Here is an 18,972-nt window from a genome sequence, read left to right as displayed (position 1 = left end):
TTGGCTACTCAATAATACACACTGTTTTCCTAACGGGAAACAAAAACACTGAATGGTGATATCTTTCAAACAGACGGACGAGATGACGAATGAAAGCTTGTAAACTGAACGCAATGATAGGATTCAGCAAAAACACTCTTAACACTTGTTAGAAATGATCTGTTATTCTGTCTCTGTGCATGGGGATCACTATCTGATTGACTAGGTCACTGTCTGTTCATACGTACTTCACTAACTGCGTGTGTGCCCTCTCTCTATGCATTTATAGATTAATCATGTAAGATGCTTTTGATACAATGGTCATGTACTAATATTGTTTTAAAACTATGATTACTCTAGATGCATTTATTTTATCTGCCTAAACTTTCTGTGTCCTATTTAGAGTAAGATTCTATAATCACAAAAATATATAGTTTACATCTTATATCTTATGTGAACATTGCAAAATCTGTGTCCCCACTATCATCTCTGCAAGTCATAACAAGGCAGGAGGTTGTGTCTCAAAAGTTGTTCTAGGTCAGGTCACGGACTGGGTGTGCTGAAGCAGAAAGATATTTATTTATTTATTTATTTTAATATCAAACAGCAATACAATGCACAGTTACAAAGAAGAAGAAACGAGTTACAGAAAGATAAACAATGCAAAAAAAAATTTGAAGTAAATAATATTTAAAAAAATAAAATAGAAGAATAATTAAATGGAAAATAATGAAACAAAAACAAACAAATAAATAATAAAATAAACAGACGCAATATTACATGTTAAAGACATTAAATGCAGTGCATATTTTGGCAGTCTTCACAGCTTTTTTGTTTTGTAGACAGGAGAGAGTTGAGATATACTGTTCAAACTCTGACTTCAACAAAAAGAAATTTGTTTTTTTACTTGAAAACTTACATTTGTGTATATGGTATTTGGCAAAAAGAAAAAATAAATTTATAAGAAAATATGCATCCTCATCCTTCTTCTTGTGATCAAAACAGCCAAATATGACATCTTTATAATGCAAAGTAAAACCAGTGAAAATCTTTGTGATAACAAACGAGGCAATGTCCTTCAAGAGTTTGTATGTAAATTCACAAGACCAAAATAAATGTGAGATAGTTTCAGGGTGCAGATCACAAAAACCACATGAAGCAGAAAGATAACGGTCTTCTCTGCTTGGTGACATGATGTGTCCACAATATTGATTAAAACTGACTAAAATGGTTCGAGAGGGACGTACCTTCTGAAGAGTTCTACCTACATTCTGAGTAAAACCTCTTTTAGGAGATAAAAGAGGGTTCTAGGGACAGAAGGGGGGTCCTGACTTCATGAACTGATCCGCCTTAATCATGTGAATCAGGGAAGTGTAGTTTGAACCCAGAGACTCTGTAACTGCAAATTGCTTGATGTTTTGTTATAAAAAGTTATGTTAAACTGAGAACCTGGGCGTCTCCTGCTCATCATTCCCCATCAAACGATCTGCGCAGAGAAATAGGTGAGAGGATTTACTGTTGGAGTCAGATAATTTAATTTTAAAGGTTTCCTCAATGCATTTCTCAACACACTTTGTACGAAACACAAAACGAAGGCGAAACGGGAACATCTGGGCTTTAAACCACTCACACCCCCTTGGTAACTATGACAATGGAAGAGGGAGATAAAAGGGAGACATTAATACAAACTGAAAAGTGTAGTAGGGGAGGCAGGGTGTTATGGTGATAATAGAACAGAACAAATAATTATAAGTAGCACAGTAGGTTAAATAACACACTTAATATAATAGGAAAACATGCAACTGGTCAGTGTAATTGTGGGGAGAGGGAGACAGTAGAACATGCGGTAACAGTGTGTCCTGAGTATGAAAGGGAGAGGGAAAGGATGGAGGTAGGGATGCAGAAGACTGCTATAAGACTGAGGATACATTTTCAAAAATATAATAGAAGGTTCCCACCTTCTATCTAATCTAGAGAAGGGAGGAAAATCCTTCTGAGATTTCTTGCCATAACTGGACTAATTCAAAGAATATAACAGAAGGAAAGTATGAAAGAAGTTAAGTCCAGCAGATGGCGGTAAATGCAACGAAAAGGATGCCAACTGCCAATAAACACCAAAGAAGAAGAATAAGAAGGTAACTATGACAATCTACATCGTTCTTAGCCAATCGCGATCTTACTTTTTCGTCTCACATACACGTTTTACGCCATCTTGAAATTATAACCGCAGCTCAAGTCGCTCCCACAGCGAAAAGCACAACAACTCCGTTCATTAGAGCCCGTTATGAACGGTTCACGAAACAAACCAGCAACGACAGTCAGCAAAGGTGAGAAGGACGCAGACACCGGCTCAGAGACGAACCACAAGGATAGAAAGAGCGGTGGAGGAATGCTGAAGAAGCTGAAGTCGAGGCGCAGTCAGACGGATAAGTGGCCTGTGGTCACAGAGGATGAACTGCGGGCTTTGGGAAGAGATATCACCCCAGACAATGTCCTGGGTCTCCGGGCAGTCACGGAGGGTAAGTTATGTCAACGTTAACTTGATCTTTGTCGGTTAAATCTCACAGCTAATAGGGAACCAACAATGCTAATTGGGGCGAGGTGACGAGTTTTACGTCAGTTGACTAATGAGTATACTAATTTAATGATATACTACTGACTGTTAAAGTGGATAAACCAAACTAGCCCTTCTAACGTTATTTGTTTAACTATGTTTTGAGTTGGGCATCTCTAACTCTTTTGCGTTATCCAGAGAAGTAGGATGTATCCAGGGGCGTAGCAAGGAATTTGGGCCACCCAGAAGGAATTGATCAGCATATACTGTTTGGTTTCACTGACTTTCCTTTTGCAAAAGAAAAACAATATTATATCATCAATCTCATGATACAGTTAGCCAAATGGCATATCCATAAATGTCGTTACGTTAATCAAAAACCTCTCTTTCTTGTCTTTGAAAATGAAACCATACAATATGTTAAGTCTATTAAGAAATCTACCAACATGAAAGCTATAAAAACGTATGTACACGTTACAATGTTTTTGTATGAAAGCTTGCCTCTTTATTGTTGAAACTCCCTGACGGCGTTTTGTTGGTGTATTGTCTTGTATTGCACCATGTTGCTTTAATAAAGTTTTTTTTCTAAAAGGAATATTGATCAGGGCCCTCTGTCCTTTAAGCTGAAGTAATGACTTTTTTGACCACTGAGGGTAAGACGAACCAAATGTTTTAGTAAATACATGAAACCAAAAAACAATAAAAACTTGCAGTCATGTTTCCATTCACTTAACATTAAGCTTTATTTTGGTCTATTTTTTATTTTTTTCACCCCTTTCCCTTTGGTCTCCTGGAATTGTCACTACCTTCGCCAGTAACTGGTTTTAGTCAAACCCCAGGGTCTGTCATTGAACACCCAGTCCACAACAGTTGCAGCTAATGCTTAATACCTTCCATTGTGTTTCGCCTTTTCCCCAGACCAGACAACAATGGCATTACTTCCCTTCTCCCTCACAGTGCTTTGTTGAAAAGCTGGGAGCCTGAGTTATAGCATTACTCACCACTAGTGCAAGGTGCAGGAGCCAGAAAACAGATACTACTGAAACTCTAGTTGCTTATCGAGGGCTATCTCTGTTCTCGGAAGTAAGGGTGAGCCTTTGTGCTCAACAGTATTATATGATTTACATCAAAATTCATCTTATACTTATTGGTAAATCTAATTAAATACCAAAGACATACCTCTGCTAATGGTTAGCTTGCTTGCTGTCAGATAATGGACTATTTTAGTGTTTGTCTTAAAATGAACTCACTCTTTTATTTCATGTTTTCAGACTATCTGTGCAAACCTGAAGACAATATCTACAACATTGACTTCACACGTTTCAAAATCAGAGATCTGGAGACGGGAACAGTGCTGTTTGAGATTGCCAAACCTCCTAACAGCAGTAGGTGACATATTAACTTCTGTCTTTTCTCGATGCAACCATTTACAAAACACACAAAGTCTGTCTCAGGGAGATTTGTCTTATTCAACATGACAGTTTCTTGTTCAGCTAAAAAACTGTAAAGTTCTTTGATCTGTATTATCACTGGAAAGCAAACTCTTTCTAAGTTGATGAGTTTGTAGAAGCGGACGCAGCAGTCAGTTAAAGTCTACATGTGTTTTACAGACAACAAAGCACTGTATCACCAAGCATGAGAACGGCAGTCGTTATGTAAAGCTCTCATCCCATTGTCATATGCTCTCTCTGGTTTATCAGCAGAAAGTCCCACAAGAACAAGCAATGCATAAGCAATGTGTGATTTTTATTGCTTCCTTTTTTGCTTTATTATTGCTCTTACTTATTTTTAGAAATGCTGGTGAATGATGATTTGAATAATTATTTGATAAGACAGAACATTTGACATAATGTTGAGCAGTAACCTGTCATAGATTTCATAATGTGTATCTAGCATAATCTTCTTTATTGCACCTTTTCAGTAGCCTGGGAACCAGAATAGTCTGTGAGCTCATGTTTAATTTGCTCTGGCAGATAAATCAAAGATTTCCAGCTGACCATGCCCAGGTTGGGCCAATCACAGCCGTTATCCAGTATGGGTCGTGTATGAGAAGATGATTGACAACCTGCATAGCCTGTACACAAAATATGTTATGATGTCATCGGGGACACTATGGCAGGCATGAACCTAGTTTAGTGAAGAGGAGTGTTGTTGAGGCATTTTAGAGAACCACAAAGATGGCTCGAGCTTTCTGTTGAAGTACCATTGATGCTACACGAACACAGCTCATCTCTGGATGCTGTCACCAGGGCTTGAAGACCTCCGGCACGGTGCCGGAAATCTGGCTCGGGATTTTTTTTGGTGTTGTTTTATTTTTTTTTAATCATGTTTAAAAAAAAAAAAAAAAACCCTTACTTAGTTAGATCTGGGTATGACCGGGGAGGGCGGCATTACGGTGGATAGCGTATAGCCTGCCGGAAGGCGGCTCATCGGCGAGCGTTTCTTAGACCCACGTCATTACTATTTCTCAAGAAAGTGACTGGAGACAAATCCAGCGAGAAACAGCGATCTGTTTGTTTACAATAAGCACCGGACACTCGGTGCGCAGTTAGCGCGTACCGTTAATTCACGATCACTATATGATCATTGGAGACACTGTGCATAATAATTAGCCATGCTGCTTTGTTTATGATCATTTTCTGTGCACAGTTAACGACGGCGAAAACCATACGTCACCTCCAGAGTCTCTAAATCGCTCTGGGGGCTAACTTGTGGAGACACGCAGAGTGAGCGGACATTTGAGAGGGTGTGGCATGAGACTTTCCCGGTGGTAGTAGAAACACGGCTATACGGTCCGTGCGTGCGCTCTCCCACATTTCCACCGGGCGCGGAGCGGCTCCGCCGCGGGTTTGCTCCGTCCTCTGCCCGGCGTCAGTCCCCACCAGGCGCATAACGGCAGCGTAGCGAGCCAGCCGTATACACGCGAGATAACGAGAACACGCGATAATCCTGACCATACGGAAGACCGCGAGATCCCGTGATAAACTGTGCAAAAAATAATTTGGTGCCCTCTAGATGTTTGCTCTCATTTAGCTCTCAAAGTGCACAAAATAGATTCATTGTACTTAAAAATGTACAAATTTTCTCCCGGGGGGGGGAATGCCCCCGGACCCCCCTAGATGGTTTGGTTCGATACTTTTAATTGTCAGTACCATATCATTAATAACTTTGATCTGGATCTCCTTTTAACTGAATGCTAATATTTCATCATACATGATGCATCAGAGCCCCCCCCCCCATGCATAAAAAAAATTCAGGCACAGGAATTTCTTCTGCTTCAAGCCCTGTGTCACTCTTTCAACAAATGAAAGTGAGCTTAACCATTTTTCTGTATAAGGTCCTGCGGAGGGTGAAGAGGAGAGTGGAGATGCAGACACCAGTGCAGGTCGCTTTGTGCGATATCAGTTTACACCAGCCTTCCTCAAACTGTGCACTGTTGGTGCAACGTAAGTAAAGGAATCATAACATTCTGACCTGTAATAACTAAAAGCATAGAGATCAAACTTTTATTCCACCTGAATTATAAATGTTGTCTTCCCTCTTTCTGTTTCTAAACCTCAGTGTGGAGTTCACAGTGGGAGACCGGCCCATTAACAGCTTCCGTATGATCGAGCGGCATTACTTCCAGGGACGCCTTCTCAAGAACTTTGACTTTGATTTCGGTTTTTGCATTCCCAACAGCCGCAACACGTGTGAACATATTTATGAGTTTCCACCGCTTCCAGAAGACCTCAGTGAGTTGTTTTTGTTCAGCCACTAATTTCAAAGCTGTTGCATGCATATTTTCACTTAATAATACATATCTCAATCTTTGTTTCTTTTGTGTTCCATGTGTCCATTCTTCCCATCCTCTTTTCCTTCTTCTCCCTGACCAGTTCGTCAAATGGTGGCGCACCCTTACGAGACCAGATCAGACAGTTTCTACTTTGTGGACAACAAACTCATCATGCACAACAAGGCAGATTATGCCTACAATGGTGGTCTGTAAAACCCAAAGGATAAAATGTTTGCAATACTTCCCAGAGGATTGATTTCCTGCATTACAACCATTCAAAAGCTTCTTGTTGGGAAACAGAAGTATTCTCTCCTTTTGTGAACATTCCACCGAACGTGACAACATTCTTCAGGACCAACAGACCACATCTGCCTTCATATGAAAACATGGATCCATTCATCAGTACCTCATAGAGTTCGGTTTCTGGGACTCTGAGGAATGTTGGGTCAAATATTTCTCTGTTAAATCTGACTGAAACCTTTTTGTTCTGTCTCTCAGTTTGTCATACAAGTATCATGTTACACTTTTGCCTTAAGTTTCTTGCCGTCTCTGCTGGAAAGGGACACTTTTAGTAACAGACCTCTCATGGCAAAGCCTATAGACTGTGTTAGTTACATAACTTCATTTACATTAGTATATAGATGTTATCAGTCGACAATTGTGTTTCCTGTATGGGAAAGCGAGCATTAATAGATGTTTTACAGTATTGTTAGTCATAGATGGTCATGTAGCACAAGTTGACATTGTTTGAGTTTCATTACTTCATTTAAGGAGCAGTGTGTAGGATTTAGGCAGATCTACTGACACACATGGAATGTAATATTCAGAATTGTGTTTTCATTAGTGTATTATAACCTGAAACTAAGAATAGTTGTATTTCTGTTAGCCTAGAACAAGCTCTTCATATGTACATTGGGAACAGGTCCTCTTCCATGGAGTCCGCCATGTTTCCCCACCATGTTTCTGCAGTAGCCCAGAACAGACAAACCAAACACTGGCTCTATAGAGGGCCCTTTATTGTTTTTACATTAACTGAAGGCCACTGTAGGTTCTCCTACATGCTTGGAAAGGGAGGTTTGAGTGGAGGGATATTCAGTTGCTTGTAAGATGTAACCTCACTGCTGCATGCCACTAAATCCTACACACTGGTCCTTCAAATATCTACTATCAGTTGGGAGTCATTGGGACTGTTGGGACGTGTCTGATATTTAAGCTTGGTGTCTATTTAATAAGGAACATTTGGTGGAACAGTCTTCTCTTTCATAGGACTCTTTTAAAATTAAAATTAAAATCAAGAATAGCATGGCCTATTTGCCCAAAAAAAAGAGTTTTATACCAAGTCCTACCTGACTGTACTGTGATTGGCTAATAAATCGTTGCCTTGATGTGTCTTTGTGATTGCATGCTATGCAGATTTGGAGAACTGTGCTCGGCTTGTTTTCTGTAACCAGTGTAACATGAAAGCATGGTGGATTTGGCAAGCTAACCAGCCAGCCAGTAAATAAGTAAAATTTAACAACTTAATGTTTCAACCAAACAGTCTTGTTACATCGTAGAAAAGCACAATGCTGACTCCACATAATCCACCTATCACAGCACATGCCTTTTCTCTCATTTCAGTAGACTTGAAAGTAAGCCATAAGCTCATTAAAAAATCAGGGGAATTGGTGTTAATGACCAATTATCTGGCAGCAGCATGAGCTTTCCAAAGCTGTGTAAAGAGTATGTTGATGAAGCATCAAGTTGTTCATTAAGCCATTTAGCAGCTGGCTAGGTAGCTAGCTAGCTTTTGTTCTTTCGTGCTGTGGTGGTTACAGAAAAAATGTTGAACAAAGCTGTAACTGATATTCTGCACTGCATTCAATCACAAGGATGCCTTGAGGCAACAAGTACTAACCAATCACAACACAGAAGGGTTGGACAGGGTTGTAAGAAGTAAACACTGTTCACCCTGCTAATATCTGTTACAGTTTTTACAAAATCATTGGCTACAGGGTTTTGTCTTCCTGGTTTATCCACTCCAGTGTGTAAGCACATCGTTATTTAATCCCTTGAGGTCTGTCTTCCTGTTTTTTTTTGTGTTTTTTTTTTGGCACAACAGCACTGTGAATTCCACGCAACAGAGGTTGCCCTTTTTCTCTATTAAAAAATACCCTGTTTTAAGAATTATACTGATAGTTTGCATATTGTAGCCCATTTACTACCAACTGTGTCTTCCAGTCTAAATATCCACTGTGAATAGCTAGTTCCATTTCTCTGATTTTCATATTGTACAAACATGAATGGAAATAAGAGGCTGTCTGAGTGGCCGGAAAGAATTCTAAAACCTTGAAAATGGTCAGCATTGCTTTGACGCTATTATGTAATGGAGTTGAGATCATGCAAAACCACTGAGGCAGTCTGGAAGTAATTTTCAATTCACAAATGGTGGTTTTACTGAACTTTGTGACATTGATTCCTTGTGCCTTATATCCAGGTGTTCATTGTTGGGTTGTTTTTTTATGTAAGAGAACCTCGCGCATCATCCAGCTGTATGGCAGAAACAGCATTAAGCAGAAGGGAAGAGATTCCACTCTGTGTTGCAGTACTGCCTTGTGCAAAATGGGTGTCTTACATTCATATCTCTCTTATTTACTTCTTACTCTTAAGATTTACCAGTTTATGAAGCCCATTAAGTGTAATATCAGGCACCTACTTTGACAGCGATAGCCTTCGCTTATGAACCTATACATCCTCAATTCTTTTGTCGATTGGACTCAATGGATCAATATGTAGCAGCACTGGTGTTAGAGCTGGGAAGACTGCAATTTGTTGTAAAATCAGATCATATAATTGCCTTGAGAAGTGGGTACACTTTGAATATCTGCACAAAAATACTACATGACTGACCCAAAGAAAAAATGTATGGATCCACTCTGTAACCCGTTGCATTGACTCCTGCTTTTATATTGGCTAATTTTTTTTATTACAAATGATACATTCATGTCATATCAGATTTATTGTAAATAAAAATGGACTGCTTAAATTTTAAAAGCTAGTGCTCATTCTTAGTAAAATTAGGGATTTCTTCTAGCAGGCATGAATGGTAAATGAATGATCTATGATTTGATTATGTGGCCCGTCCACGACAAAAAGGAGGCTTTATATATATATATATATATATATATATATATATATATGTATATATATATATATATATATATATATATAAATCAGCTGTATGGGTGCTTCATGAAAAGTTATTAAACCAATACAATCTTGGATAATTGTAGCAAAGTGAATATTTTGGACATGACATGAATATGGCATCATAATTTCTCATAGTTAAAGTTTGCATTTAACTCTGATAACCACGACTCGACGTAAAAAAAAAAGAAAAATCTATAGCATTGTTTTTATTTTTATTTTTTCTTTGAATGACCAGTTTGCACAGCTCTTGTTTTCGGAGGTTTTTGACTTCCTTGTAAAGTAAAATGAGGATTTAAATAGAACTACCGTGACTTGTTTTATTTTTACTCTAATTCCGTTTTGTTCAAACCGTTTGTTTCTCAAAGTTGTATAAAAACTCATGAATAAAAGAACAAATTTGAGGAAAAGGGTTATTCATATCCACACAGTTCTACTTGACGAACAGACTTCATTACCCAGAATCCTCAGCTCAAAACAGACAACACCAGCGGCACGTGTTGGTTTTATCATGGCGGCCCCCGCTAAAAAGATGGTTGGTGTCTCTGACGACTCTAGCAGTAGTGACGACGAAGTGCTTAAAAGGTGTCAGGAGGCAGTTTGGGAAACACGAAGTGACAAGAAGAAAGGTAGACGTTTTTCTGTTATGTAGAAGTGTGAGACGAAGTGAACATTTCTGTACAGACTGATATAAAGTGCTACGACGGTAGCCTGGTGGGGAAAAGCCCACCCGTGATAAATCCAGGTACTAGTAGGCTACATGACTGTAATAAATGAACATTTTTATTGGACTGCAGAGATCATTGACTTAATGAGCATGCTACTCCATTAATAGCGGTTCTTACAGTATCTTATAAATGTATTGTTCGTGTTGATAACTGCTGCTGTCTTTGCTTCAGATGGGGACAGCAATGTGCAAAAGTCAAAGCGGTAAGCCTGTCAACATAACCTTTAATTATAAAACATCATTAGGAGGGAAGAAGAGCTAGTGGATAATAGTCTCTCTATCTGCACACAGTGTAATTAGTCTATATAATTTACTTTCCAGCTTCTGACAATAAGGAAGTTAAAATAGTTACAGAATCCCATTTATACCTAAAATAAAAGCATTGTTATGGTTTCAAATGCATTGAAATAATAAATACCAGGATTAAAATAAACTTAAATATTGTCTTTCTCTTCAAAAGTGTTGTTGTTGCTGACCATGAACACGATGGCAATGAGCTCCAGGTCACCCAGGGGTTTCGAACACACGTCTCTAAGAAGTTGGGACAGCTTCTTGACAGGTCAGTAGTTTGACTGCAGGGCTCCAAGCCTTTAACTTTGGTTGTCATTTAGCCTGACAACTGACCTTAGAGAAAAACATGTTTGAAGTATGACCTGGACGGTAAATGCATTTGGCCCAGCATGCTCAACATACACCCCAATAAGTGACACATCAAGTAGTTAAAACAATAAGTAAATGTACAACCATATTTTCAGTCTGGCTGATGCTTGTTTGCCAGCCTAGCAGTGTTGAATCCTTTACTGTCTAGATTAATTTATAATTTTAATGCAACAATCTTATAATTCTGTGACTTATAATGTGCCTGTAACTGTCAGTTCCATTACAGTGATGAAGGCTGAAACTTTGTCCTGTGCGGAATCAGTGAAATGTGCTGCTGCTGCTGCTGCTGATGATGATGATGAAGGTGAGGTGGCTTTTTATTTTTGCTGCTTTTATGGGATTCTGCTATCTTCTCTCTAAGCACCTGCTTATCTGCATGTTTCCTTTTCTAATTTAGGCTTTCGTCTGTTTTCTACGTCAGTCCCGGGACGGATGGCTGATGATCCTCCAGTCCCTGTGAGGCGTCGGCCTGCACCCAGCTCAAGGTTGTTATTATTATTATGTTTTTAATGAATTTGATTAATTTCTTAACATTAATAACACGTTCTTCTGTTGGTCACAGTGACAGCGATAGTGAGATGGAAACGAGGCTGAAGGAGGCAGCGGTGTCCCTCAAAGATCTTATGCCCACATTGTCAACGCCCCCCACACTCTCCACTCCCTCAGCAGAGCCTCCCTGCTCCGAAAAAATCAAGAAAAAGAAGAAAGTAGTAGAGGGAGAGGAGAGCCATGTTGTTAAAAAGAAAAAGAGGAAACGGAAGCAAGAAGAGAGTGAGCAGTTGGACTATGCAGGTTCTCCTCTTAATCAGTCAGGCAATCAAATAAATGGTAAGCACGGGGACTCAGAGCAGGAACACACACAAGTTAAGGTAAAACGGAAAAAGAAGAAGAAGCAGCAACCCACAGAAGAAGCAGCTTTGAACTGAATTTCTTATGACCAATCTTAGACTGTTTCTGGACGTTACTTTGTTATCCGGTCTGCCATAGTTTGTCACAAGCTTGAAATATATTTCCCAAAAGATTTAGAGGATATTTTAGAAAGCTGTGTGTTTCAGAACATATGATGAAGGTATACAGTGTATACACAAAAACGTTTTTTTTTTTCATTAAAAAGCTTTTTTTTAACTTTGTCATGAAAGACATTCATTATTGTGAAAAAGCGTTACAAGGCAGTGACATAAAAAATGCAGGTAACATGCGGTTTACAAGTTTCAACTTAATGTACAATTTCCTAAACGTTTTAATAAAAATACATTCTGGTGTTGATTTTTCAGTTGATTGTTGTATCAAAAGTGAATCTTCTCTAATGACAATCCTTGTTCGTATTACAGTTGGTAAGGATTTCAGCGAGTCTTTGAAGCATCAAAGCTGAATCGTCCCTGTGGCCCCCGTGTGAAATTTACACCAGAGGTAGCTGTCCATCCACAACGCCCTGCGACCAGCTGATAGTGAGGAGACACAGTGTTCCCAGAGCACCTTTACTGTGCAGTAGAGACCATTTGTGTAGGGATGTAGGAGCTGATGTCTGTTGGTGAAGGTGAGAGCAGGTGAGACTGATGACTTTCTGTTGTCTGAGAGTCAGGATACAGCTCCAGGCTCTCAGAGGAAGCTGTTGACAAAAAATAGAAAGTTGTTTATCTGATCTGGAAAGCTTTTGGCCCAATTGACTTATTTCCAGCACAGGGGGAAATATATTACAAAGACACTTCAGGCAGCTCTGTAAACTTTAAGGTGTTAATCTATGCAGTGTTGAGGGTGCACGGCAGGCACGGCTTTGAACAGTTTTACATCTATATAATACTTATTTTATACATGATAGTAGGGCTTTGTGTTTGTGGGTGTTTCTCTTTCTCTTTAAGTTTGTGCCTGAAATAGTCGGCAAATTGGCCTGTGTCTAAATTGTCAAAACTATTATTACACACTCACCAGCCACTATATTAGGTACACCTTGCTTGTACTGGGTTGGACCCCCTTTTACCTTCAGAACTGCCTAATTCTTCGTGGCATAGATTCAACAAGGTGCTGGGAAAATTCCTCAGAGATTTCGCTCCATATTGACATGGTAGCATCAAGCAGTTGCTGCAGATTTGTTGGCTGCACATCTATGACGCAAATCTTCCATTCCACCACACCCTAAAGGTGCTCTGTTGGATTGAGATCTGGTGACTGGAGGCCATTGGAGTACAGTGAACTCATTGTCATGTTCAAGAAATCAGTTTGAGATCATTTGAGCTTTGTGACATGGCATGTTCGCCTGCTGGAAGCAGCCATCAGGAGATGGTACACTGGTCATAAAGGGATGGACAATGTCAGCAACAATACTCAGAGAGGCTGTGGTGTTTAAACCATGCTCAGTTGGTACTAAGGGGCTCAAAGTGTACCAAGAAAATATCCCCCACTACCACCAGCCTGAACTGTTGATACAAGACAGGATGGAGCCATGCTTTCGCGTTGTTTATGCAAAATTCTGACCCTACCATCTGAATGTCGCAACTCGAGACTCATCAGACCAGGCAATGCTTTTCTAATCTTTTATTGTTTATTTGGTGAGCCCATGCAAATTGTAGGCTCAGTTTCCTGTTAGCAACAGGAATTGCACCGGGTGTGTTCTTCTGCTGCTGTAGCCCATCTGCTTCAAGGTTGGACGTGTTGTGATCAGAGATGGTCTTCTGCATACTTTGGTTCTCAACGGTTATTTGAGTGACTTATCTTTCTATCATCTCGAACCAGCCTGGCCATTCTCCTATGACCTCTAGCATCAACAATGCATTTTGGCTCACTGGATGTTTTCTCTTTTTTTGGCACCATAAATCATGTCACGTTCAAAGTCACTTAAATCACCTTTCTTCCCCACTCTGATGCTCACTTTGAACTTCAGCAGGTTGTTTTCACCATGTATAAATGCCTATATGCATTGGCTGTGTTAAAGTTGAACAGGTGTACCTAATACAGTGGAAGGTGAGTGTATAAGTGCTGCAAGAGAACTAGGACCTCAATTACACAGAGACTTCTACAATATACAATATAGGGCTCACACACTTCTGCCCACTGTAATCAAGCAAAATCTGTTGAAATGTAGAAGCAATGAAGAGGAACAAGGCGACTTGTATCACCACTAACGGAGGCAAAAATAATAATCCATTAAGCTATCTGCCTGGGAAGGCGGTGTGGAAAATATAGTATTTTTATTAACTACTTTGAACAAAATGGATAAGCAAAAATAACTTGGTTATTATATTAATTTTGTTTATTTTTTGCCGCTTCAAATCCAGTCTAGGAGGCGGCTGTAATACTACATGAGAACCAGAAACAGATTTAAATTTATCTCTTACTTAGCTGTGAGACTGTAAAAGAAAACGTTGCGTGCAATGAATTAATTTCACTCAAATGACAATACATGCATGCATGGGAAATGGCTTTCTTGAGAGAAATGAGATGATAATTTCCACTGTTATGCCTGTTTGTTAAATATGTAGCTTATAGAAATAAAATAAGTCTTCTATTTCTACAATGTTACTAGAGCCAGCAGTAAAGACTGGTAAAAGAAACAAGAAAATCAACAAGCAAAGCAAATAAATGTTTTCCCAAAACACTATACTGCTCCTTAAAAATTTGTGGGAGAACTTTGTTGAGCTTTTGATGAAGTTTAATTAGTCATTGTTGGTTCCAACAAAACATTATTTCAGAGCATTACAATTTCTCCAATCCATTGGATTAAGCCTTGCTTGATTGTGTCATACGGAATAGTAAATATGGCTCCTAAAAACCCCAAAAAATCAATTATAGGTCCCTTTGAAATGGACATCATCCCAAAGATGTGGTAGTAGGACGTAGATGTGAAGCGTGTGTTTACAGCTGTGTACCTGGCACAGGTGTTTGCGGCTGCAGGTGCAGAGATTCTTCTTGTAAAGGCGGGTCCGTCTGTTCCTCAGGATCCACTGTTAGAATCTACCAAAACGAAAATCAAAGACAGGTTTTACCAAAAAAGGATTACTTGTGCTTTAACAGTCCAACCAACCCCTCAGACCCAGTTACCTGTCTGACAGCAGTGAGGCTGGTCAGCGTCCCCAGGCTGCTGCCGCTGTCAGCGATGACCATGGCCTGAGACAGCAGACTGGACGAATGATACTGAGGCGAATCCGACTTGTTGTACACTGTTAACAAGGAACAGGTGGATGAATATTTCCTCAGTATAACACGTTAAACTCGTCGTATGTAGCTGTGGCCTTACTGTGACATGGCAGCTGCGCCATGGTTGCCATGAAGGGATTGGCCCCAATGTGACTCTGGAGCTGGTGTGATATTGGCTGCTGGGTAGAGGCGTGAAGCTGCTGCTGGAATGAGATTGGCTGGAGGGTGGTGAAACCGCCGGCTACATTGTTGATGACAGGCACAGTCTGAGGCTGTGTGGAGGCTAAACCTGTGGATCACAAGACACTGTTCTCAAAATTTTTCTTTTTATTCATAAAAAAAAAAGAGAGGAAACTAGAGAAGGGGATGTTACCGATGAGAAGTGAGGACTCCCCCAGGCTCATGACGCTGGGGAGTGATGCCATGATGAGGCCCTGTGAGGAAGCAGAGGAGGCGGACAGACTGTGCAGGGAGGTCAGAGTGCTTACTGGGGGCAGTGGGCCACCGCTGGACACCTGAGAACAACCAGAGGACAGCATGGTCAATATAGCAGCAGTACATACAGATAATCTGCAATATAAACTAGGACCATTGCACACGCTCTCACCAGCTTGGGGTTATGTGTCTCGAGGAGTGTGTGGCTGGGCTCCAGTTGGATAGGACTGACCACCAGACGTCCCACTCTCTCCCCTGCGCTACCTCTGGCTGAGCTCACGGCATCACACAGAATTTGGTGGCTGTATTTCACACCTAGAAAAACAAAAAGCCAGGCCCCATCAGGTTGACGTTTTACGCATTTTTTGGTTGATGGCTTCCAAATGCAGCATGACGTAAGTGAACACTATGAGCATCAGTACCAGAACCAGCACAGTCATGTTGACAAGAGTTTCCTGGTTATTGTATTCAAACCAATAGATCAAAAAGACGAGAGTCTTGAAATCCAGCATAGGCATCAACAGAGCACTTACTCGCTCCCTTTTTTTATTTCACTCTTGAATTTCAATTCACCACTCTTTAAGCTTGCCTGAGCATGGTTAGGGTATTACCGTGTTCTGGACTTGGTGGGAGGTTGGGGTGAGAAGAGGAGGCAGATTGGTTGGAATAAGGTGTGTCAAGAGCCAGTTTGTGACGGAAGGCCTCCTCTTTGCGTCGGTTGGCGAACCAGTTGTACACCCGGACTTCTGTAACCAGGTTGGAGCCCAGGCCGGCAAGCTGGGAGGGAGACACCCCTCTCTGATGACACTCTGCCCTGGGGGTGGAAGAGCACGCTGATACATACACTGTCTCTTTTGAGAGTGTGGCTTATTGGTATGTTTCTACCATAGACTGTATAAAATTAGTGGATGTAGCCTACAGATCTGAAAAGCCTTAAATTCTTTGTTATGGCCAGCAGGGGCCGATTCCACTGGTTGCAAGTCAAATTGTATAGAAGTCTATGAGAAAAAGACCCAACTTCTCTATTATTATTATATTACCTCAGTTATCCTTTTTTCCTAATGAGTTTATGGTCTCAATTGCTAGTTTCGGATCCTCTTCAACACAGCATGATGTTAATTTAGTAAATTATGGTCCCATTTTGAGTGTACTAGATGATTAAACAGGATGTTCTTTGGGCCATGGCTACTTTTCGATAATGTAGCTCGATTATTAGCTGCCACAGCAACATGTAAATCAGGTTAGAGCTGTAACAATGCTTATCTAAGCACCATGGACATTTGGGTGTTGTCTGTGTTTTCATCTTGAAACTTTGTGTTTTCAGTTCATTAAAGTTAATGCACCTAAAAATTGTCTTGTACAACAGTGTTAGGTGTACTAAAAGACAGCACACTCTAAGTGTCATTTTTCCGAAAATCCTGTTTTGTCCACATCTCACCTGTTACAGTCCTCCACTAACCCCTCTCTTTCCTCCTTGCTGGGGTTCTTCTGCCGGTCATAGGCGTGGAAAAGGATCTGCAGAGATGCGGGACCCCATTTGAACCTGTTCCTCCGTCCTTTCTTGGTCTCCTCTCCTTGCTCCTCCGCAGATGCAAGGCCATGTTTGGCGTTGGTGAATTCTGAAAGGGAATGGTGATTTTTTTAATTTCTCATTCTCTCTTTTTATTTCAGTCTTATACCTGCGATACGTGATGCATGTCTAAAAGCACAACTGATGGCCTTGTGTACTCACGCTGACTGATCTCGCACTGCTTCTTGACATACCAGGTGTACAGAGCGGCTCTCTTCTGGTTCTTCATGGGCGTGCCTTTGTTGAGGTGCTGGGAGAGATGGGACTGGTTGAGTCCTGTGGACTCCACCACCTCTCTCTGTGGGAGGTTGTGCTGCTGCATATAGCTTTTCACCATTTTAGCAACGTGCCAGGGGTCCTCCCTATTACATAAACACATTTTAGTATACTAACCCACCTTACATTCATGTGTATTTATATTTGAATGTGACAGGAATTAGTCCCTATTTCCGTAATATTTGGGTATTGGGTATTACAGTTTCCCTTTCTAGAAAAGTGTTTAACACTCTGTCACAACATTAGACACAAAACATGGCCACTCAGAGGGAAGTAGAGGGAGGCTTGTTGACAGAGAGAGATAAGAGAAAGCACACAGGGGCAAAGTCCAGCGCTTTCAGATCAGTGGAGGGGAAAAACGTGTAAAAGGTTTATGAGGCCTAATTTAACGCTTTCTAACAGTCAGGGCAGAGGCAGAAAGAATAAACAAAATTATAAAACTCTGACTTTATGAAAAATTCTGCACACAAACAATCTTCAGACATTGCTGTGCTGTGTAAAAAAACCCTGAATAGTATGTAAAACTTAGTATTACCATTACACTCAGTAACTAGTCTGTACATGTGCAGTCAGTGTATATCCTAAATGTCAGAAAACTTGCCCAAAAAGATGTAGAAATATCACCCATGCCTTATGTAAACATCGCCTCACAGGACCAGCCCTGCTCCATTAATCTTCACCTATGCATGTAGCTTATTTATTAAGAAATGGCCAGAGAATAATGATGGGGTGGGTAATTAGTAACTAGCAAAGGAGGAACCCTCTTTAAATTCGCCTCGGAAGCCAGATTGAAGAGAGGGAGAGAGGCAGACAGAGAAGCAGGAGAAGTAAGGAGGATTTGGTAGAGAAAGGGAACTGAGCTAAAGAAGAATAAAGACAAAAGTTAGAAAACTCAGGTGCTTAGTTTTAATATACAAGAGGGGGAATCAAACACAGTGTTGATGAAGTGGTCGAGGCTTTTTTTAATATATACCCTTCAGGTGTGAGTATGGCAGATTAAGGTGATTTTTCTGTTGGAGTTTGGGGTTTACTTACTGCAGTAGCTGGTCAACTTCAGCCCTCAGTTTGGCCGTCTCCTCAGGGGAAAGCTTCTCCAGCTCTCGGAATATAGGCGGTGGGAAATCCATTTCTCCTTCCTCGGAGCTCTCTCCATCCCCCCTCTCTCCCCCCTCGGCACCAGCACTCGCCCTGTCTCGCTCCAGTTCCCCTATGGCTTGGACCAGGACGTCCCGGGACAGCCCAGATCCTAACAGGGCCCAGACCAGCTGCTGCTGAAGTGCGGTCAGACGGCTCGGCTTCCCCTTGGCCGCCCCAGCCCTCTCCTCTATCCTCTCTTCCATTGCTCTGATGGCTTACCTCGCTGCCGCCACGCAAACAAACACTTTCATGTGCAAGCGTAAACCTCAGCCAGACAGGCAGCGTTGGGCCTCATTATATTTGTGGTCCCTCTTCAGATAAAAAGAACATATGCCTTCATTTTTCCAGTGTTGTATTTCCTCCCGATGTGTCCTGAGCTGCCTGGTTTTAGCTCTCCACCTGCTGTTTTGCTTTCAAAGGTCAATTTTCTTTTTTTTTTTAACCTTCCTCCTTTTCACCCCCTCCTCCTTACATGCGCCCTGTGAACTTTGTCCCCTCTCCCTCAGTCCCCAACAGTGACCAAAGTGCACTTTAAAAACAAT

General features: G+C 40.8%; 3 protein-coding genes across 4 annotated transcripts; 2 read left to right on the top strand and 1 right to left on the bottom strand.

Moving 5' to 3' along the window:
- The first annotated feature begins 2,158 nt into the window (after nt 1–2,158).
- On the top strand, nt 2,159–9,341 carry unc119.1 (unc-119 homolog 1). The gene is made up of 5 exons (XM_059337515.1): nt 2,159–2,498; nt 3,805–3,918; nt 5,871–5,979; nt 6,095–6,267; nt 6,409–9,341. The coding sequence occupies exons 1-5, from the start codon at nt 2,264–2,266 to the stop codon at nt 6,519–6,521; spliced, it is 744 nt and encodes a 247-aa protein (XP_059193498.1). The 5' UTR covers nt 2,159–2,263; the 3' UTR covers nt 6,522–9,341.
- Nucleotides 9,342–9,966: 625 nt separating this feature from the next.
- c7h12orf43 (chromosome 7 C12orf43 homolog) lies at nt 9,967–12,147 on the top strand. 2 transcript variants are annotated; one of them, XM_059337875.1, is made up of 6 exons: nt 9,967–10,123; nt 10,394–10,424; nt 10,682–10,780; nt 11,097–11,185; nt 11,303–11,366; nt 11,444–12,147. In XM_059337875.1, exons 1-6 carry the CDS (start codon nt 10,006–10,008, stop codon nt 11,805–11,807), a joined length of 765 nt encoding a protein of 254 aa, XP_059193858.1. In that variant the 5' UTR covers nt 9,967–10,005; the 3' UTR covers nt 11,808–12,147. The 2 variants fall into 2 exon arrangements, with proteins under 2 accessions (XP_059193858.1, XP_059193856.1); XM_059337873.1 differs by having other exon boundaries at nt 9,968–10,123; nt 11,279–11,366.
- A 145-nt stretch (nt 12,148–12,292) lies between these two features.
- hnf1a (HNF1 homeobox a) lies at nt 12,293–18,972 on the bottom strand. Its single transcript, XM_059337872.1, has 10 exons — nt 18,329–18,972; nt 17,180–17,379; nt 16,886–17,066; nt 16,059–16,261; nt 15,620–15,762; nt 15,386–15,527; nt 15,113–15,301; nt 14,917–15,035; nt 14,745–14,829; nt 12,293–12,490 (listed from the first exon to the last, which is right to left on the bottom strand). Exons 1-10 carry the CDS (start codon nt 18,631–18,633, stop codon nt 12,360–12,362), a joined length of 1,698 nt encoding a protein of 565 aa, XP_059193855.1. The 5' UTR covers nt 18,634–18,972; the 3' UTR covers nt 12,293–12,359.

The sequence above is a fragment of the Centropristis striata genome, chromosome 7 (assembly GCF_030273125.1).
Source record: "Centropristis striata isolate RG_2023a ecotype Rhode Island chromosome 7, C.striata_1.0, whole genome shotgun sequence".
Taxonomy (NCBI): domain Eukaryota; kingdom Metazoa; phylum Chordata; class Actinopteri; order Perciformes; family Serranidae; genus Centropristis; species Centropristis striata.
Note: the sequence above shows the minus strand (reverse complement) of the source record. Positions and strands in the feature narration are given on the sequence as shown.